The following is a 22,893-nucleotide window of genomic DNA, read 5'->3' on the forward strand; positions in this document are numbered from 1 at the left end:
CTACAAAACTGACCTTCCTGTGAGCAGATTGAGTTTCTGGAGCATCACATTTGTGGGGTCAATTAAACGCTCAAAATGGCCAGAAAAAGAGAACTTTCATCTGAAACTCGACAGTCTATTCTTGTTCTTAGAAATGAAGGCTATTCCATGCGAGAAATTGCAAAGAAATTGAAGATTTCCTACAACGGTGTGTACTACTCCCTTCAGGCCGCGTACACACGGGCGGACTGTTCACCCAACTTTGTCCGCTGAACAGTGTTTCAGCGGACAGTCCGCTCGTGTGTGGGCTTCAGCGGACAGTTTCAGTGGACAGTCTGACGAACAAAGTTTTTCGGAATTTCCGTAAGACAGTCCGCTGAAACTTGGTTTGAGCGGACAGTCCGCTCGTGTGTAGGCTTGTTCGACAAACTAAGTTTCGCGCATGCTCAGAAAGGATTTACACGGCGAAGGTTGCATTGCAGTGTATAGGACGTAGTTTTTCTAGTCCCGTCGTACGTGCCGTTCACGTCATCGCGCACGCTTTCAGCGCACTGTTCGTTCATCGTGTGTGGTCAAGTCCGTTCATGCAAATTTTGAGCGGACTGTTTGTCGGATTGTTTGACGAACAAAGTTGGGCGAACAGTCCGCCCGTGTGTACGCGGCCTCAGAGGACAGCACAAACAGGCACTAACCAGAGTAGAAAAAGAAGTGGGAGGCCGCGTTGCACAACTAAGCAAGAAGATAAGCACATTAGAGTCTCTAGTTTGAGAAACAGACGCCTCACAGGTCCCCAACTGGCATCTTCATTAAATAGTACCCGCAAAACACCAGTGTCAACATCTACAGTGAAGAGGCGGCTGCGGGATTTTGGGCTTCAGGGCAGAGTGGCAAAGAAAAAGCCATATCTGAGACTGGCCAATAAAAGAAAAAGATTAAGATGGGCAAAAGAACACAGACATTGGACAGAGGAAGACTGGAAAAAAGTGTTGTGGACGGATGAATCCAAGTTTGAGGTGTTTGGATCACAAAGAAGAACGTTTGTGAGACGCAGAACAAATGAAAAGATGCTGGAAGAATGCCTGACGCCATCTGTTAAGCATGGTGGAGGTAATGTGATGGTCTGGGGTTGCTTTGGTGCTGGTAAGGTGGGAGCTTTGTACAGGGTAAAAGGGATTCTGAATAAGGAAGGCTATCACTCCATTTTGCAACGCCATGCCATACCCAGTGGACAGCGCTTGATTGGAGCCAATTTCATCCTACAACAGGACAATGACCCTAAACACACCTCCAAATTGTGCAAGAACTATTTACAGCAGAAGCAGGCAGCTGGTATTCTATCGGTAATGGAGTGGCCAGCACAGTCACCAGATCTGAACCCCATTGAGCTGTTGTGGGAGCAGCTTGACCGTATGGTACGCCAGAAGTGCCCATCCAACCAATCCAACTTGTGGGAGCTGCTTCTAGAAGCGTGGGGTGCAATTTCTCCAGCTTACCTCAATAAATTAACAGCTAGAATGCCAAAGGTGTGCAATGCTGTAATTACTGCAAAAGGAGGATTCTTTGACGAAAGCAAAGTTTGATGTAAAAACAATGTTATTTCAAATACAAATCATTATTTCTAACCTTGTCAATGTCTTGACTCTATTTTCTATTCATTTCACAACGTATGGTGGTGAATAAGTGAGACTTTTCATGGAAAACACAAAATTGTTTGGGTGACCCCAAACTTTTGAACGGTAGTGTATATACACACACAGGTAGAAGATATATAGATGATATAGCTATAGCTATCTATCTCTATAATGGCAATAAGTGTATATTGATTGGTTTGCACAAAAGGTATAGCATCTAGAAAATAGGGGATAGATTTATGGCATTTTTATTATATTTTTTTTACTAGTAATGGCATCGATCAGTGGTTTTTAGCCGGACTGCGACATTGCAGCAGACAAATCAAACCCTTTTTTTTGGGACCAGTGACATTTATACAGAAATCAGTGCTATAAAAAATGCACCAATTACTGTATAAATGACACTGGCGAGGAAGGGGTTAACACTTGGGGGTGATTAAGGGGTTAAATGGGTTCCCAAGGGAGGTGTTTCTAACTGTGGGGGGGAGGGGACTTACAGAGAGATTGCTGTTCCTGATCACTAGGAACAGATGATCTCTCTCTACTCCCCTGACAGAACGGGGATCTGCTTTGTTTACACTGACGGATCCCCATTCTGGCTCTCTGTGGAGCGATCGTGGATGGCCGGCGGGACATCGCATCTGTCGGTCACACGCATCGGCTCCCTCCCCGCCTGCCGTGCAGCGGGCGCATGCCTCCTACAGCTCTTAAAGGAGCCGACGTACCCATTCGGCGATTCGGGGGAACAAGTTGACCTGCCGAAGTATAATGACGGTGGCTGCTCAGCAAGCGGTTCATTTTATTTATTTATTTATTTAGCTTTTACCTGGCATTTGGTCAGGCAGTTTTATTATTACTACATATAAATAAAAATAAATAAATAATACACATGTTTCTACCTTGTGGCAGGATTTGAAGGTGTTTTTCAATGAAACCATGCTTATCCCATGCCAGGCATCTGTAAGTATCTGCTTCAGACTGTGTGATGGTAATAGTAGACCACACCAAACTTTGAGTATTTCCCTTAATCCAGGTCACTTTGGCTATTTTATTGCCAATTGCTGAGCAATTTAGAGTGAGAGGTTGTCCTTCTTTAACAAACACAGTGCTATTTGTATAAACCAGTCCACCTGTATAAAATAGAAATACAAATGTGATGTTATGGTAATGGGGTCTGAATATGGGTTGATCTGGTGTGTTTCTTGAGAAAACACATTTACTGCTGTATTTACTTTCATGTTCTTATAACAGGGACATAGGACACAGATTTTTTTTTATTTTATAATTTTTTTAATATATTTTTTTCTGAAAATTTTTTGCTCTTAGACTGTCTACTCATGAGTGCTTGTCAGCCCAAATGCAATCTTATTACTAAACAAGGTTCTTGAGTTGCTGATAAACCTTACAAGACTATCTGAAGATGAAGCATCACGCATTTATTTCCTCTTATGCCCTGTACATGCGGTCAAACGTTCCGATGGAAAATGTGCGATCGGATCATGTTGTCGGAGAATCCAATCTTGTGTGGGCTCCAGCGGACTTTGTCCGTCAGAATTTCCGACAAACAAAGTTTGAGGGCTGGATCTAAAATTTTCCGACAACAAAATCTCATGGTTTAAATTCCGATCGCGTGTAGACAATTCTGACGGACAAAGTGCCACGCATGCTCAGAATAAATTACGAGACAAAAGCTATTGGCTACTGGCCTCTTTATAGTCCCGTCATATGTGGTTTACGTCACCTCGTTCTGAACGATCGGATTTTCCGACGACTTTGTGTGACCGTGTGTCTGCAAGAAAAGTTTGGGCCAAAATCTGGCAGAAAAAATTAGACAGATTTTGTGGTCGAAATGTCCGACCTTGTGTACGGGGCATTACTCTGTAATTATCTGACCACCTAAAACTCTTCAAATAACAAAATGTAAAAAAGACAGAATGCTGCTCCCAATGGCACATTGGGGGTTATTTACGAAAGGCAAATCCATTTTGCACTGAAAGTGCACTTGGAAGTGCAGTCGCTGTAGATCTGAGTGGAAGATCTTCAGTTCATTTGATTTATCATCTGTCAGCGGCCACGGATTTGAGACTTTATCTCCCTTCTCCCATATCCCCAGGATTGTTCCACAATAGCAGTGTCCCCTTCAGCCATAGACTGTTGTCCATTGGAATTGTGATTTTTGCAACGGCCATTGCTTATTTTGTTATCCAGATTACAGGACTGCCTGGCCTGGTGGTGCTTTCTTCTCCATCTGCACTCACCCATAGTGCTACATAGGATATATTTGGATTCATGTTTGGTGTCTAGATGCTCTGTTTTGTGTTTGTCCTTGTCACCAGACAACATTGTCAATAGATGGTGTTAGATTGTAGGATTTGTGTTTAATTGTATGCAATTTTTGTAATCTATTTTCCAATAAAATTTAGTTTTGATATTTATTGATTCCATCTGGATACTATTTCCCTGGGCAAATGTGACACTTGCACTGTGCCTCCTTCTGGTACAGTGTTACATTTTTTCTGTATGCTTTTTTGGTCACTGTGTACCACTCTATGGAGTGAGGGGATACATATCAGGTGGTGCCTTGTGTATCTTTTATCCCTGTTGGCTTCCTCCTTCCTTGTGTTTATACGTTAAGCTTGAGGAACCACTGATAAATCACATCAAGGGGCTTAAGGCTCGGTTCACACAGGTGCGACTTGTCCAGGCGACTTAGCCGCCTGACAAGTCGCGCTCCATTCTGTACTATGGAACCGTTCTAATAGGAGCGACTCAAGTCTCTCCGACTTAGAAAAAAGGTTCCTGTACTATTTTTGGGGCGACTTCAGGCGACTTGCATCGACTTCTATACAGAAGTCGTTTTGCAAGTCGCCGCTGAAGTCGTGTGCCGGTGTCTTGTAAAATAGTGTCCCCCATCAGAAGCTGTCCCCTGCGTACTGCGCATGCGCAGTACACAGGAACACAGATTCCGAAAATTGCCGAGGACGAACGGCGCCTGCGCCGTGAGTCCAGGTTCTATCCCCACTATCCAAGTGGACATAGAGTTAGAATAAAAAAGAGCCGAGCGGAGCGAGGCCGAGCCCGAAGCGTGGCGAGCGAAGCTCGCCCACGAGGGGCCCTCTAAAATTCTTAACCCTATGTCCGCTTGGATAGTGGGGCTACCTCCTCCACTCACGGCGCAGGCGCCGTTCAACTTCGGAGTTTTTCCGAAGCTTCGGCTGCTCCGTACTGCGCATGCGCAGTACGGAGCGGACAGCAAATGATGGGCGGACTGTATTAGGCAGAACACCGGTCGCGTCTGTGAGTCGCGCTGCAAGTCGTGCCGCCCCTGTCTGAACCGAGCCTAACCCACCAGTATTTTGGTGTGTAGAGGCACAGTAGGAGGGGAACACGTCTGGACTACTACTGGCATCACGATTTTATGAGCACGTTCTACACTTTATGAAGATTGTGGCATATTGCCAATTGATGGACATTTGTGCTATAAGTTTTATTTGTACTAGTATGTGTGTTTAAAGACATTTTGGTCACGTTGTATAGCACAGTTTTAAACATTTATTAAAGATAAAAGACAGCGCTGGAGTCACATATATATCAAGTCTTCAGGACTGCTCGGCTGGCCATATATGGGTCGAATTCCGAAAGAATTTTCTTTTGAAAATCAAAAAATGTGTGCGTTTTGTGATCCGATGGTGCCACCATTGATTTCGAAATTTGGCCACCCAAGCCTTCAATTTAACCTCATGTTGCTACAGAAAAGAATTTTCGTGGCCAGGAATCTTCTTTTCTTTCCGGTAATTCTCTTTTCTTGCACATTTCTTTTTCGAATACATTTCTCGCACGATTCTCCCATCATTGATTAGAAAATCCTTTGTTTTTTTAAAAAATTTCCAACATGTTCGATTACTCAAATTTGATTGCTGCACGAAAATCGGCTGTTGCTCTGGCCCACTAATGGTGCGAAATACGAACAAAAATTCTTAGATAAGATTTTCGAATGAAAATTCTTTCGAAATTCGACCCGTGCCTTAGGGAAGGGTCCACATGACCAGGATGTGATGTGGACACCCGAAGAAGGACTTTTGCACTCTGCAGTGAAGAAGCAAGAAGACTCCAGATTCAGTGTGCCACATGACTGCAGATTTAGGTAAGTATTTGGGGCATTTAGCTTTATTTTTTTTAGTGAATGGTTAAAAGGGGGTAGGGGTATTGTATCCTAAAAGGACTTAAGCTTTAAGCCACGCAATTTAACCTACCATCATCTGAAGTAATGACAACTTCTGGTTTCTCGGGTGGGTCTGTGACAAAACAGCAAATAAATGTTAAAGTAAATCGCAGTGATAAAGGTTAATCAAATTCTACTGGACTGTCTAAAGATACTAAGTTGTACAAAGGCATATTTTGCTTTTATATATATATATATATATATATATATATATATATATATATATATATATATATATATATATTAGGGCTGTGGAAAGTAAAGATTCATTCGTCGATTAATCGATCAAAAATTTTGATCGATCAAAATTCTTTTGATCGGTACTCACCTCTGCGCCAGCTTCCGCTCTTCAGGGAGTTCCGTCAAGATCTGGTGACGTCACGGACATCAACGTCACTGGACTCCTCCCCCATCCCCAAGTGCCTCCGTCGGCTAACAAAGAGAAGGGGGCAGAAGCGTAGTGATGTTGAAGTTCTGATTGAATGTAATGCGTACAGCAGAGGAGCGACGCATGACGTCACCCGCTGCTGCCCTATGGAACGAACACAATTGTCGGCTTTACATGCTGTGTTTTTATTATCTTTATGTGAGTAGTTTGTGTTTGAACACAAAAATTAAATTTTATACTTAAGAGGAGAGCACTTTTCTTTCTACCCATGACCTGGCGTCCTTGCTGAGATCTAAGGAGATGTAAGAGAAGTTTATGGTCCGTGTTAACCCTTTTGAAATCCGCTTGCATGACCACCTGTTTGCACAGGGGTCCATGCCATAAGGTGAGAGGGATTAGTTAGACCGGAGGTGGAGGGATCGTCACGCTACTGTGGAAAAAAATGACTTACGTCAGTGCTACAGTTTGAATTTAAAACGTATTTGTGTGAACTGTCATGGATTGTGGAAACTGACTAGTGTTGGGTGGTTGTATATAGTGTATACCACATTTACCATTGACTAATGCAGAGTTGCAATATTCAGGCCTAAAATGATTTTTTTAAACATGTGTGCAAAAACCGCAAAAACGGCCCTGGCAGCGAAAGGGTTAATATGGTTTATTTACTAAAGGCAAATAGGCTGTGCAGTTGCTCCAGAGCTTAGTAAATGGGGTACAGCTTCACTTTTCAAAGAGTACCCAATCACGTGCAAGGAGAATTAAAAAAAAAATAGCTTGCACATGATGATCCATTGGACCTGAGGCCCTGGCTTGCAACCTTCCCAGTGTCAACAGTGTCTTTGTATGTGCCTTATCGTAATGATTGGATGATAGAAGTCAGCAGAGCTTATTCTCCTTTACCAATCTCTGAAATTTGGAGTTTTCAAAGAGCCCAGTCTATTTCAACCCTAAAATCTCAATCCAGCACGGGAATAGAGTGGCCAAACACACCGTGGTGCTGCACTAGTAAGTTGATGCATTTTTGGAGAAGCACCCTCTTCAGAGAGCCTCCCCAAAGAAGGGGTGCTTCCCTTGACACGCATCAGCTTGCCAGCTGAACATAACGGTGTGTTTGGCCATGCTATTTTTGCAGTGGATTGAGATTCTGGGGTTCATTTACTAAAAGCAAATAGACTTTGCACTAAATCAACCCCTTATGCTGCGTACACACAATCAGAATTCCGGACAGAAAAAGACGGATGAGAGCTTTTTATCGGAAAATGCGACCGTGTGTATGCTCCATCGGAATTTAGCTGTCCGAATTTCCGCCAGCCAAAAATTGATAGCATGTTCTCAATTTTCCTTATCGAATAACTTTCTATCAGAAATACCGATCGCGTGTATTCCGACACGCCAAAAATCACGCATGCTCAGATTCAACTACGAGATGGAAGCTATTGGCTACTGGCTATTGAACTTCCTTTATCTAGTCCCGTCGTATGTGTTGTATGTCACTGCGTTCTAAACTATTGGAATTTGGTGTGACCATGTGTAGGCAAGACAGCCTGAGCCGAATTCCGTCGGGAAAACCATCAGAGCTTTTTCCGACGAGAATTCCGATAGTGTGTACACGGCATTAGTGTCATATAATGCCTCTATACATTTTTTTTTTGTGAGTATTCATTTGGCTGTACGTTTTTTTTTTTTTTTTTTTACAATAAACCTTTGGTACTCTTTTACAGTTGTCTACTAGATTCCCCAATCAGAGGAGGGCTGCATTGACGAAGCATACCAGAAGGATGCGATTCCATTGCTTTTCATGATCCACTGCACAAGTAGACTTTAAGGCAGAACTCTATGCTCTGGAGGTGTTTAGGGGTGTCCACTGGTCTAAACAATGATGTTGGCCTTTACATTGTGAACACTGCAAATTTATTTTAGTGAAAAGTGTGATTTTGATTAAAGGTCAATAAATGTTTGTCTCGGTGCAAACATTCTGCTTTGTAGTTACCAGATATTTAACACACTCACCTGTCACATTCACTGTTATATTTTTTATTTTATAATTATAATTTACGGATCCTTCAAATCGAAAAAAATAAGTTCCAGAATCTTGTTTCTTGACATCAGTTATTGTCAGACTACAGTCCCCCTTATCTGTATCTCCTGTTATATTGAAGTTGGATTTAGTTCCTTTATCAATAGATGTATTAGTGGCTGCCACAATATCATTAGTATTTATGTTGATCCAATATCCTTTGGAATTTGTGAATACATTGTTATATGAAGCGCTGAAGGCACACGGGATAGTGACACAACAATGCTCTTGGACAGTGACTCTTCTAGTCACTTGCAGAGTGTACCCTCGATGAATCTGACACTCAATATCTGAAAAAATCATTAAATTACTGTGTTAGAAGCATTCATACACCAGAAAAAAAAATCATATTATGCAAATGATAAAAAAAAGAATGTCATGTTAGAGGCAATATAATACAAAGCCGTTTTCCCCAATTTGTAGCAGAACTTGATGACCCTACCTCCCACCCACCTCCTTCTGACTACATTCAACCGCTTGCGGCTTTACTAGGCTTGTGTAATTAGTTTCGTAACGAATCGAAATTCAGACGAATTTTGCATCTTTCAGATATTCGGATGCATCCGAATGTCCGAATAAAAAAAATAATGAATAACAACGAATACGAAAGAAATATAACGAATGAATTTGAATGAATTCAACATGATTCGGTAATTCTTTAAAGATCTAATGAAACAAAAGGTCAGCTCAAAGTAAATCTTATAGTCCAATCAGCTAATTAATTTTGTTGCGGAGGATGGATTACTGGCAAAGTGCATTCCTGAGAACCGAGTTAGAAGGGTGTTGTATTGTATTTGAGCCGAGGAGAAGAGACGTTGTCATTGTGTGTGTTAAAGGATTCAATAAACAAACAACTTTCCAAACTACGAATCATTATCATGAATGTCTATACATACATAAATAGCGAATTTCAATGAATACGAACAAATGAATTCGACACTCTATGAATAATAACTAATTATCCGAAAACGTATTAACGTAACATAACGAATATAACAGAATGAAATGATGTATTTTACGAATGACAACAAACCGAAACTAAGCAAAATTTTCCGTTGTGCACAAGTCTAGGCTTTACCCTGATGGTCACGTGTACTCCATGCTAGGTGGCTCTTCTCAACATGTCTCTCGATAGCCATGTACATGCACGCACACCTGGCCCATGTTGGCACTGAGACATTGGACTTTTCACCAAACTTTTTAGACACACCTTGTACGTACTTCATTGGCAGGACTACTATCCAGCTATAAAGACGACCAATCATCGTAACCACAGTGACAATCAGTGTGTAGCAGAAATATGCATTCCAATTTGGGGGGGGGGGGGGTTGCACTTTTTGTCATGTGTTAACACACATTGCATCTAAACAAGACAAATGCCCTGAAGTAACTCCAGAACCAGTTTGGTCATGGATAGACAAAGGCAATTTGTTTCGTTACAAATTAGTTTTTGGCGAAATTTGGCAACACTCTTTTGACAAATGCATACGAAAATGAATTGTCACAAAGAACGAAAACCCGAAAGAACGAAAATCCGAAAGTCCGAAAGAACGAAAAATGATTCAACCTACAAGTTTCACGAATCGATTACACTCAGGTCATTTTGTTTTCTGTATTTCCTATTATTTTTTCATATCTGGTACTTTAACCACTTAAGCCCCGGACCAATTTGGAGCCAAAGGACCATGCCCCTTTTTGAGATTCGGCACTGTGACACTTTAACTGACAATTGCACGGTCGTGCGACGTGGCTCCCAAACAAAATTGAAGTCTTTTTTTTCCCACAAATAGAGCTTTCTTTTGGTGGGATTTGAGCACCTCTGCGGTTTTTATTTTTTTGCACTATAAACAAAAATAGAGTGCCAATTTTGAAAAAAAATTCAATATTTTTTACTTTTTGCTATAATAAATATCCCCAAAAAATATATATAAAATTTTTTTTTCCTCAGTTTAGGCAATACGTATTCTTCTACATATTTTTGGTAAAGAAAATTGCAATTAGCGATTATTGATTGGTTTGCGCAAAAGTTATAGCGTTTACAAAATAGGGGATAGTTTTATAGTATTTTTATTAATTTATATTTTTTTTACAAGTAATGTCAGTGATTTTTATCATGCCTGCGACATTATGGTGGACACATCGGACATTTTTGACACATTTTTGGGACCATTGTCATTTATACAGCAATCAGTGCTATTTAAATGCATTGATTCCTGTGTAAATGACACTGGCAGTGAAGAAGTTAACCACTAGGGGGCAGTGAAGGTGTTATGTATGACGTTATGTGTTTTTTTTTTTATTGTAGGGGGCATGGCCTGGCATGTGATGTCACTGATCGTCTTTCCCTATAAAAGGGAAGAGACGATCGGTGACAGCCACACAGGAAAGCACGGGGAGAGGTTTGTTTACACAGACCTCTCCTTGTTCTTCAGCTCTGTGACCCGATCGCGGGACACCAGCGGCCATCGGGTCCGCTGTTCCCGCGGCCACGGTCATGGAGCTCAGGACCAGGTCGGTAGCATGTCGCCGGCGGCGCTCCCGACCCACGGCTGGGCACTTAAAAAGCAATGTTTGTGCCCAGCCGTGCCATTCTGCCAATGTATATTTGCAGGAGGCGGTCCTTAAGTGGTTAAAAGTCTGCCTGTATCTAATGGGGCCCATACACTAGATGAAAAATAGTTAAAAAAATCAGTTTTTCATTCAGTTAACCACTTCACCCCCCGGAATGATTTACCCCCTTCCTGACCAGAGCACTTTTTGCGATTCGGCACTGCGTCGTTTTAAATGAAAATTGCGCGGTCGTGCAATGTTGCACTCAAACAAAATCGATGTACCTTTTTTTCCCACAAATAGAGCTTTCTTTTGGTGGTTTTTGATCACCTCTGTGGTTTTTATTTTTTGCGCTATAAACAAAAAAAGAGTGACGATTTTGAAAAAAACGCATTATTTTTTACTTTTTGCTATAATAAATTTTCCCCAAAAATATATATATAAAAAAATCATTTCTTTCTCAGTTTAGGCCGATATGTATTCTTCTACATATTTGTGTTAAAAAAAAATCACAATAAGCGTATATTGATTGGTTTGCGCAAAAGTTATATCGTCTACAAAATATGGGATAGATTTATAGCATTTTTATTATGAATTTTTTTATTAGTAATGGCGGCGATCTGCATTTTTTTTTATAGTGACTGTGACATTATGGTGGACACATCGGACTCTTTTGACACTATTTTGGGACCATTGTCATTTATACAGCGATCAGTGCTATAAAAATGCACTGATTACTGTGCAAATTACACTGGCAAGGAAGGGGTTAAACACCAGGGGGCGATCAAGGGGTTAAGTGTGTCCTAGGGAGTGATCCTAACTGTGGGGGGGGATGGGCTCATTACAACATGACAGAGATCACTGCTCCCAATGACATGATGCTAGACAAAACCGGGAAATGTCTCGTTTACATCTCCCCGTTCTGCTGCTCAGTGACACGATTGTGGACCCCCAGCTGACATTGAGTCCACGGGACCCACAAGCACGGTCATTGAGGAAGCAGAGGGCGGGCGTGCGGCGCCCACAATGCCGCGATTTAAAGGGGCTGTACCTGTACGCCCATTTGCCCAGCCATGCCATTGTGCTGACGTATATTGTTGTGCGCTGGTCGGTAAGGGGTTAATGAGCACAAATAGAAAATCTGGGCACAAGCATTCAAGCACTGTACAGGAATCAGTGGTGATCCGCTAATAAAAATAAAGATTACACATATAAAAATAACAAATGGGGTTCAACGCATGCAGCATAAATTCAGTAATGCCCCGTACACACGAGCGGAATTTCCGTCCAAAAAATCTTGGATGGTTTTTCCGACGGAATTCCGCTCCAGCTTGTCTTGCATACACACGGTCACACAAAAGTTCTCTGAACTTTCGACCGTCAAGAACGTGGTGACGTACAACACTACGACGAGCCGAGGAAATTAAGTTCAATGCTTCCGAGCAAGTCAAATTGTTTCCGATCATGCGTGATTTTTTGCGCGTCCGAATTGCATACAGGCGATCACATTTTCGGATAGGAACTTTTCCCGACCAAAAAATAGAGAACCTGCTCTCAGTCTTTTGCTGGCTGGAATTCCACTAGCAAAAGACCAATGGAGTGTACACACGGTCGCATTTTCTGACAAAAAGCTCTCATCTGAGTTTTGCTGGCGGCATTTCCGATCGTGTGTACGGGGCATAAGGCTGGGTTCACACTCTTGCCAATTGGATGTGGGTTTCCCCTAATCCAATTCACATAGCAGGAGATTGTGACCGACTCTCTATGGAGCCAGTTCACACATCTCCGGAGCGGCTCCGGTGCGAATTGCACAAGAGTCCTGTGCGTCTTTTGGTCTTTTTCAGGTCCGAATTTAGCCGAAAATTTGGGCTGAAATTGGACCTGAAACAGTGAATGGAGACGTAGCGGACTCCTGCTGTGAGCCGCTATGATCTCCAGTGTAAACCCAGCCTTAATGTTACCTAGACCAGTGATGGCAAACCTTGGCACCCCTGATGTTTTGGAACTACATATCCCATGATGCTCATGCACTCTGCAGTGTAGTGGAGCATCATGGGAAATGTAGTTCCGAAACAACTGAGTGCCAAGGTTCACCATCACAGACCTAGACCATCAAAGAATAGGAAATATTGTCATTGGGGGGATGGAGGTTAATGAAACAGTCTAACTTACCTTTGCTAAGGTCAAAGAGAATTATGATGACCAGACATTCCAAAATATTCCAACCCTTATCCAGCCTCATCCTGACTCTGAGCTGCAATCAGGATGTATAATTCATACTACAAAGTAAACAAAACGCAGAAACATGTCAAACACATTTTAAACAGTCAGTTTTTATATAAACAAGTATAAGGTCAATAGGGATTTAGAGAAGATCTGTAAAGAAGAGTGGACCAAATTCCAAGGAACGTTTTACCTCTGTGCTTGCCAACACGGGTTTCTCCACCAAGTAGGCTAAAAGCCTTGTTTGGAGTCAAAAGTAAAATTTCAGGTAAGGTACACAGCGAAAAACCATAGCCAAGCATTCAAGCACTGTACAGGAATCAGTGGTGATCCACTACATTTTTTTTAAAAAGATGACATAAGGTTCAGTGCATGCAGTACAAATACAGTAAATGTTACTTAGACCATCAAAGTATAAGAAATATAGTCTTTGAAGGATGAAAGTTAATGAAAGGGTCAAGTGTTGTGTGGCATTATAATTGACATATCTTATCTAGCCTCATCCGGACTCTGAGTTGAAATCGGGATGTGTAATTCATACCTGCAAAGCCGTGGTTTACTTTGTATTTTGTGCTTCTTTAGGCCTGACTAAACCTTTGCACCCCCTAATTTAAATATGATCCACCTCTTCCTGTCAATGACATGCCCCTTTTTGTTTAAGGCCCGCCCTGTCACCCTTCCTATTTAGGCTCCACCTTTTCCTCTTAGAGCCCCACCTCTTCCTCTCTGTACATTAAAATTGGGTACCATTGGGTATCATCAGTGCCCATCAAAGCAGCCTCATCAATGCCCATCAATGCAGCCTGATCAGTGTCCATCAAGGCAGCCTCACCAGTGCCCATCAATGCAGCCTCACCAGTGCCGCAGTGCAGCCTCATCAGTGCCCATCAATGCAGCCTCATCAGTGCCGCAGTGCAGCCTCATCAGTGCCCATCAATGCAGCTTCATCAGTGCCCATCAATGCAGCCTCATCAGTGCCCATCAATGCAGTCTCACCAGTGCCCATCAGCACAGCCTCATCAGTGCAGTCTTATCAGTGCCCATATATCCGGTTTCATCAGTTTCATCAGTGCCCATCAATTCAGTCTCACCAGTGCCCATCAATGCAGCCTCACCAGTGCCCATCAATTCAGCCTCATCAGTGCCCAACAATTCAGCCTCAGCAGTGCCCATCAATGCAGCCTCATCAGTGCAGCCTTATCAGTGCCCATCTATCCAGCTTCATCAGTGCCTATCAATGCAGTCTCACCAGTGCCCATGAATGCAGCCTCACCAATGCCCATCAATTCAGCCTCATCAGTGCCCATGAATGCAGCCTCACCAGTGCCCATCGGTGCAGCCTCATCAGCGCAGCCTCATTAGTGCCCATCAATTCAGCTTTAGCAGTGCCCATCAATGCAGCCACACCAGTGCCCATCAATGCAATCTGATCAGTGCCATCAATGCAGCCTCACCAGTGCTCATCAATGCAACCTGATCAGTGCCCATCAATGCAGCTTCATCAGTGCCCATCAATGCAGCCTCTTCAGTGCCCATTAATTCAGCCACACCAGTGCCCATCAGCGCAGCCTCATCAGTACCCAATAAGGGTCTCCAATTGCGTTCTAATCATACCAAATTATGTGAGCAGACTGTAGTTCCTCTTTAAGCACCTGTTCACATCAGGCTGATTTGGCAGCAATGGCACTGTCCGAATTGATGTGACGCCATATTTGTGGTGCTGCAATGATTCCCAAAAGTACAAACTACTTAATTCCAGAAAATAATACTTGCTTCTGTATACTCTAAAAGGGGCAGTACTGGGAGGAGGGTAGGGGGTGGAGCCAAGGGACATTGTTAGGAGGTGGGCAGAGGGCAGAGACAAGGGGTGACCCAAAAGGGGGGAGTACCTGCAACTATTCCCTGAGAAGAAAAAATCCCTGAATATACTCATTATAAATTATTAACAACTATGAATGTTTTTGCTTTCCTCAGGCTGTTTCCCATCCCCAAAATTCTAATATTTGCTAAATATTATAACTTTCACATCACACTTCCTCTTCTAATAATGCAAACAAGGCATGCAAAACTTTGCATCTTCTTCCTCAGTTGCATCACCGAATGTAAAAAAAAAACAAAAAACTATTGAAAACTACTTGCTCTATTTTAAATCGCAATGTAGGCCTAAAAAGCGATATTTAGACCCCTTTCACACTGGGGCGTTTTTCAGGCGGTTTTCATGCGCTTTAGCATTAAAAAATACGCCTGAAAGAAGCCGCAACTGCAATCCCAATGTAAAAGCCCGAGTGCTTTCACACCGAGATCCCTTTCATACTGGGGCGTTTTTGAGGCGCTTCAGCGTTAAAAAAAGCGCCTGAAAGAAGCTGCAACTGCAATCCCAATGTAAAAGCCCGAGTGCTTTCACACCAACGCTGGCAGGGCGTCAAAAAAAGTCCTGCAAGCAGCTTCTTTGCAGCGCTTTTGGAGCGGTGAATACAACGCTCCTAAAGCGGCCCTTCCCATTGAAATCAATGGGAAGTGCCTGTAAAATGCCAGAAAAACGCCTGAAAAAGGCTATTGGCAGCAGCGTTTTGTGGGCGGTTTTAACCCTTTATTTGGCCACTAGCAGGGGTTAAAAGCGCCCCAATAACGCTCTAAAAACGCTGGTAGTTTAAGCGGCGCTTTACGAGCGTTTCTCGGGCGCTGACATTGTGAAAGGGTTCTTAAAGCACTTGGGCTTTCACATTGGGACTGCAGATGAGGCTTCTTTCAAGCGCTTTACAGGCGCTTTTTTTAACGCTAAAGCGCCTGAAAAACGTCTGAAAAACGCCCCAGTGTGAAAGGGGTCTTATTTCAGTGCAGAATTGTGAGAGAAAAAGTGTAAAAAAAAGTGTTTGTGTATATAACACTGGTGTATAGGGATGAGCTTCGTGTTCGAGTCGAACGTACGTTCGACTCGAACATTGGCCGTTCGGCCGTTCGGCGAATTCCGAACGTTTTGGCCGTTCGCGTCAAAATTCGAGTGACGCGCGCGCGGACCACAATGCACTGCGTTGGCGCAGTGCATTGCTGCCCGATGATTGGCCAAGCATGCACTGTGACCCCGCATGCTTGGCCAATCGCAGCGCCGGCAGCGAGGAGAGCCATGATTGGCCACAGGCATCCTGCCTGTGGCCAATCATAGCTCAGGCTGTGTAGTGCACGCCCCACACTATATAAGGCCGCCTTTAAGGCGGCCTCCTGTAGTGTGTTACTTTGCATCTGAAGCAGTGGGTGTTCTGTGTACCTTCAACACAGTACACACCAATCGTTTTTGGCTGATTTCCTATCTTGCTGCTGTGTAGTGGTTGTTGTCTGTGCCCTGACTGCAGTATACACCACTATATTCACCTCACCTATATAGCTAGTGATCTAGCTTTAACCACTTAACAACTGCCCATTGCCGATTAACGGCTTCAGGGCGGTTGTTTAACTCAGAGAGGCCGTTAATTAACGGCCTCCCAGAATTCTGCTCTCGCGTGCCCCGAGGTGTACGCACTCGAGAGCATCCGTGACCGCCGGGTCCATAGGACCCGGCGCATCACGGTAAACGGCCGCTCATAGCGGCCGTTTACCACGTGATTGCTCCGTCAAATGACGGAGTGATCACTTGGAAACAAACCAGCGTCATGTTATGACGCCTGTTCCTCCCTCCCCTTTCTGTACCGATCGGTACAGCGGAGGGGAAAGAGATCGGTGTCAGCAGCGATGTGGGCTGCATCTGCAGTGCCCACATCGCTGCTCACCGAATTTAACCCCTCAATTCCCTGCCAATACTCTGCAATACCAGTGCATACTCTGCAGTACCCTGCCATTACTCTGCAGTACCCCGCCATTACTCTGCAGTACCCCGCCATTACTCTGCAGTGCAGTACCCCGCCATTACTCTGCAGTGCAGTACCCTGCCATTACTCTGCAGTGCAGTACCCTGCCATTACTCTGTAGTACCCCGCCATTACTCTGCAGTACCCCGCCATTACTCTGCAGTACCCCGCCATTACTCTGCAGTGCAGTACCCCGCCATTACTCTGCAGTGCAGTACCCTGCCATTACTCTGCAGTGCAGTACCCTGCCATTACTCTGTAGTACCCCGGCATTACTCTGCAGTGCAGTACCCCGCCATTACTCTGCAGTGCAGTACCCTGCCATTACTCTGCAGTGCAGTACCCCGCCATTACTCTGCAGTACCCCGCCATTACTCTGCAGTGCAGTACCCCGCCATTACTCTGCAGTGCAGTACCCTGCCATTACTCTGCAGTGCAGTACCCTGCTATTACTCTGTAGTACCCCGCCAATACCCCGCCAATACTCTGTAATACCCTGCCATAAATTGCCATACCCAGCCATACTCAGAGATACCCAGCCATACTCGGTGATACCCTGAAATACCCAGCCATAGACGCCCCCCACCCCTCACCGCCCTCCGGTGCTTCTACCAACTCGCCAGTACGATCAAAGCCAGAATATTTTTTTTATTTTTTATTTCAGGCTTTCCAGCCTAGAGGTGAGATGTGGGGTCATATTGACCCCCCAGATTTCACTGTAAAGAGGACCTGTCACCCCATATTCCTATTACAAGGGATGTTTACATTTCTTGTAATAGGAATAAAAGTGATCAAAAATATATTTTTGGGAAAAAAAATGTCAAACTAAAATAAATAAAGTAAAATGAACAATAAAAAAATAAAATAAAAATTAAAGCGCCCATGTCCCCATGTGCTCGCATGTGCCACACATGTGAGGTATCGCCGAGAATGTTAGAGCGAGAGCAATAATTCTAGTCCTAGACCTCCTCTGCAACTCAAAACATGTAACCAGTAAAAAAATATTTAAAGCGTCGCCTATGGGGATTTTTTAAGTAGCGACGTTTGGCGCCATTCCACGGGCATGTGCAATTTTGAAGAGTGACATGTTTGATATCTATTTACTCAGCATAACTTCATCTTTCACTTTATGCAAACATTGGGCTAACAAGTGGTTAATAATAGAGCTTGCAGTCAGTAGTGTTAGGAGATAGTGCGTGCTGTCTGCGTGCTCTGTACCCAGTACATACCGCTATAATATAGGGCAGGCCCCTACTTTCAAACATCCAACTTATAAACATCTCCTACTTGCAAACGCAAGGAGACAGCAGCAAGTGAGATGAAAAAAGATGGACGACAAAACAAATTATACAGGGGTGATAACCCTTCCCTATGTTTTCCAAAAAGCTTAAAGATAGTTTTTTTGACTGGAGCTACACTTTAAAAATGTACCGGTTGAAAATGACAAACAGATTCAACTTAACACAACAAACCTACACAGTCCCTGTCTTGTTTGCACCGCCTGTATACTGCTGTTCTGAGTATATAGGGCCTGGGGGCCACACGCATTTCCTTTTTTTAATATGGGTACGGGGTTCCCCTTAATATGCGTACAAGACCCAAATAGGCTGGTAATGGGCAGGGAGGGCTACCCATGCCATGTTTCTCAATGATTTTCAACCATATTGCAGGAACCAGATATAACATTAAAACCGCAAGCAGTTTTAAATGGTGTTATTTCCGTTTAATGTCATTTTGTGCAGGGACTGTTCTAAACACGGGAAACACGTGGCACTTCACAGGCATACTACAGACACCCCGCAGGCACCATATTTAAAGGAATATTTCACTTTTTTTTTCACTTTAATCGTCATTAAAATCAGTGCTCCCGCCAAAACGGTAGTTTTTAAAACTTTTTTTTGCAGTGACCCATGTCCCCTGAGGCAGGAGGCAGGTCGCCAAACCCTTTTTAGGACACTATCTTGCATATTAGCCGTTAAAATGAGCACTTTCCAATTCGAACGTTCGAGTCCCATAGACTTCAATGGGGTTCTAACGTTCTTACCGAACGCGGGGGTCGTTCGCAAGTTCTGGTGCGAACCGAACCGGGGGGTGTTCGGCTCATCCCTACTGGTGTATGATTCAATTGCATTTTTTTTTATTTTATTGGTCACTATTTATATGTGATTTTTGAATGAGCGCTGCACTTTTTCACTTTACAACTCCTACTTACGAACGGCAGGTGGCGCCGGCGGGCACATCGGGAAAAAAACGACATCGGAAAACAGTGTAAAACATCGGAAAGCATCGGAAAAACACCATTCTGCACATGCGCGTCCGAATTATGTACAAATCCAACTTAAAGTGGTGTTTCCACCCCCCCCCCCCCAAAAAAAAATAGCTTAAAATTCATAAAAAAACAAAGAAATAAATAATTGCAAAAAAAAATGTTTTTACTCACCTCTAAATGCCTGTTGCTAGGGGGTCCCTTGTTGTCTGCCTCCTTCAGTGCCCAAGCACTGACATCACTTCCCCTCGGTGCCGCACAGTCATCTGTGAGCTGCCACGTGTCCCAGATGACTGTGCAGGGTATCACAGCGCTTGGCGCCGCTCGCACATGCACAGTGGGTGCCCACAGTAAGAATAATAAATGATTATTTCTGCGCTACCAAAAAGCTAATTTTAGGAATAGCTGCTTACACCGAAATGGTTTAAACTGTATCCACTGATGCAAGAATTATGGGGTGTATTGATGTCGTGGTAATCTAATTAAATTGTAAGTTAAGGGACTATCTAACCTTCTTAATCTACCTTGCTTGGTACAAGGTTAACCTCTTACAAATAGACAAATGGTTAAAAAATTACGGTATACAATACACTCTTGATGTTCAGATATTACCATAAATTGTTAACAATTGCAGTGTAGGTATATATATATAATAATAATAAGAATGTCGGTGCCGTGAGCGGAGCGGGGAACGCTTCCCCCGCATCGCTAGAACCTGGGACAGGCAAGTGTCCAATTATTAAAAGTCAGCAGCTGCAGTATTTGTAGTTACTGACTTTAAATTTTTTTTTTTTAGGGGGCACCCCACTTTAAGGACAAACCTGTTTGTAACTTGGGGACTGCCTGTATGCCTAAACACTTCAAGACGAATTGTATATGTGAATTCACTGTTTTTAATGGTGTTTTGTACCCTATTGTTTTTATCTTTATGGAATGAGAATTAATTATTTGATCATTTCTGTGTGATTTCCCAGTGGCGCATATAAAATCCCATCCATGGTCTCCCTGCCTTGTCTGAAATTTAAAAGGGGCATTTTGTTCCACTGATACAAACAGGGATGATATCCACTGAGAAATAAGGAAATAAGATATGTGTTGACAAGAACAGAACATTTTTCTATATAATAAATAAGACAATTATTCTTCCATACCTGGAATTCGGAGAGTGGTATAGCCAAGTTATTTCCAGTCCAGCTTTCCCTGATTAGATCCAAATGAGCTCTCGGAATTTCTGGCTGGTGCAGAAAAATCAAATCAGCGTGCCATCTTCTTTATAATCCTTCTCTTCTCTAATGTCTTCATACAACGTGACCTACTGGCAATTCTATTTCTTAGTTCTCCTTTTTAATTTCCTTCTTCTGTTTCAGTAATTCAGCATTGAAGAATAAATTATAATTTCACCATAACACATCCTTCCTACGCAACTCATTCGGCATTACATTACACCAGTGATTCCCAACCAGGGTTCCTCCAGAGGTTGCTAGGGGTTCCTTCAGCATTGGGCAATTTCTGCCTCTCAGATAAGTTCCCACTCACACTATTGATCCTTTTAGCTATCTGTAAGGAGGTAATTCTTCCCAAATGACCACAAGTGTAAGCCCCTGTACACACGGTCGGAGATTCTACCAACCAAATCCCTCGGATTTTGTCCGTCAGATTTAGTCTGACGGATTGTGTCCGAAACTGTTGCAAACACACAGTCGGACTAAGTTGTTGAAAATCCGATCTTTCAGAACGTGATGACGTAATTTCGTTACGATGGGACTACATTCAGGCTAGTAGCCAATAGCTTTGATGTAGGAATTTGATCTGAGTATGCGTGGCACTTGGTCCGATCAAAATTCTCTACACATGATCGGATTACGTCCGACCGGCCCAGTTGGTCAGGAAATATTTCCAACATGTTGGAAAATTGGGTCCGACGGAGATTCGGACGGAATCAGTCCGATGCATACCACACACAGTCGGATTATCTGACGACACGGTCCGATAAGACGCATTCCAACGGATTCTCCGACTGTGTGTACGCGGCATAAGGACCATTCTTCCCACTGACCATCACATTAATGTATCATGAATTGTAGATTTCTAATTTTTAGCAGGAGTTCCCCGAGACCGGAGAAATATTTCAAGGGTTCCTCTGTGTTGAAAAGGTTGAGAAAGGCTGCATTACACTGTAAATACAAAAATTAGAAAAAAAAATTGCAGTATACAGTATACAGACCATACTTTTACTATTACAGACTTGTTATTATTATTATTATTATTATTATTATTATTATTATTATTATTATTATTGTTAGTCAGTTATTCTACAGAAGCAAAGGATTGGAATAACAGTATTGATCAGTAGAAGGAGAATAACAATAGTACATGTTAATTAAAGAGCTTATATCTTGGTAGATATGAACAGATTGAAGTCCCACCTTCCGATGTGCATTTCCTCATCTCTAATGCCCCGTACACACGGTGGGAAATTCTGACGGAAAAAGTCAGATCGGATTATGTTGTCGGAAAATCCGATCGTGTGTGGGCTCTATCGGACTTTTTCCGTCAGAAATTCCGATGGAAAAAATTGAGGGGCTGGATCTAAAATTTTCAGACAAAAAAATCCAATCTGACTTTTTCCGATCGCGTGTAGAGAATTCTGACGCACAAAGTGCCACGCATGCTCAGAAAAAAAAATTGGAGACGAAAGCTATTGGCCTCTATGTAGTCCCGTCGTACGTTTTGTATGTCACCTCAACCCAAACGATCAGATTTTTTTGTGCTACCATGTATATGCAAGACAAGTTTCGGACAAAATCCATCAGAAAAAAATCAGATGGTTTTTTTGGTTGGAATGTCCGACCGTGTGTACGGGGCATGAGTGTTAATCTTTGGGATACATCATATTTTCTCAATACATCTCACTGTCTTATTTCCATTAGTTCTCATTTTTTATTTCCTGTTTCTTCTTCTTATGTTAATTTCATCTCCACTTTGACATATCACTTATTCTTAAAATTCTCACCACTAACCACTTTGGTGTTAGTGGTTGGAACAAAGTGGTTTTCACAGCAGAATCAACAGTGTCCCATTAGCAGATCAAGAGGGCTGGTCATGTTGAAAGTTCACACAGCAAATGCTACTTGTATATACTATAGTTATGCAATATCTCACAAAAGTGAGTACACCCCTCACATTTTTTGTAAATATTTTATTTTATCTTTTCATGTGACAACACTGAAGAAATGACACTTTGCTACAATGTAATGTAGTGAGTGTACAGCTTGTATAACAGTGTAAATTTGCTGTCCCCTCAGAATAACTCAACACACAGCCATCAATGTTTAAACTGCTGGCAACAAAAGTGAGTACACCCCTAAGTGAAAATGTCCAAATTGGACCCAATTAGCTTTTTTTGCTCCCTGGCATCATGTGACTCATTAGTGTTACAAAGTCTCAGGTGTGAATGGGGAGCAGGTGTGTTAAATTTGGTGTTATCGCTCTCACTCTCTCATACTGGTCACTGGAAGTTCAACATGGCACCTCATGGCAAAGAACTCAGAGGATCTGAATAAAGAATTGTTTCTCTACATAAAGATGGCCTAGGCTATAAGAAGATTGCCAAGACCCTGAAACTGACCTGCAGTACAGTGGCCAAGACCATACAGCGGTTTAACAGGACAGGTTCCACTCAGAACAGGCCTCGCCATGGTTGACCAAAGAAGTT

The 22,893-nt window shown here is 42.8% G+C and overlaps 1 protein-coding gene across 1 annotated transcript in view; it reads right to left on the reverse strand.

Annotated features, from left to right (window-relative positions):
* The window catches only part of LOC143933638 (uncharacterized), a 40,003-nt gene extending 19,509 nt beyond the window's left edge, over positions 1-20,494 (reverse strand). The window contains exons 1-5 of the mRNA XM_077456589.1: positions 20,330-20,494; positions 13,020-13,126; positions 8,231-8,587; positions 5,864-5,905; positions 2,510-2,740 (exon numbers count right to left, since the gene is read on the reverse strand). Coding sequence (XP_077312715.1) covers positions 2,510-2,740; positions 5,864-5,905; positions 8,231-8,587; positions 13,020-13,089 — 700 coding nt within the window. The 5' untranslated portion in view covers positions 13,090-13,126; positions 20,330-20,494. The remainder of the gene's footprint in view (positions 1-2,509; positions 2,741-5,863; positions 5,906-8,230; positions 8,588-13,019; positions 13,127-20,329) is intronic.
* Between the last annotated feature and the right edge of the window lie 2,399 nt (positions 20,495-22,893).

This window comes from Lithobates pipiens, unplaced genomic scaffold (genome assembly GCF_037356315.1).
Source record: "Lithobates pipiens isolate NorthernLeopardFrog02 unplaced genomic scaffold, aLitPip1_a1.2 Scaffold_27, whole genome shotgun sequence".
Classification (NCBI taxonomy): domain Eukaryota; kingdom Metazoa; phylum Chordata; class Amphibia; order Anura; family Ranidae; genus Lithobates; species Lithobates pipiens.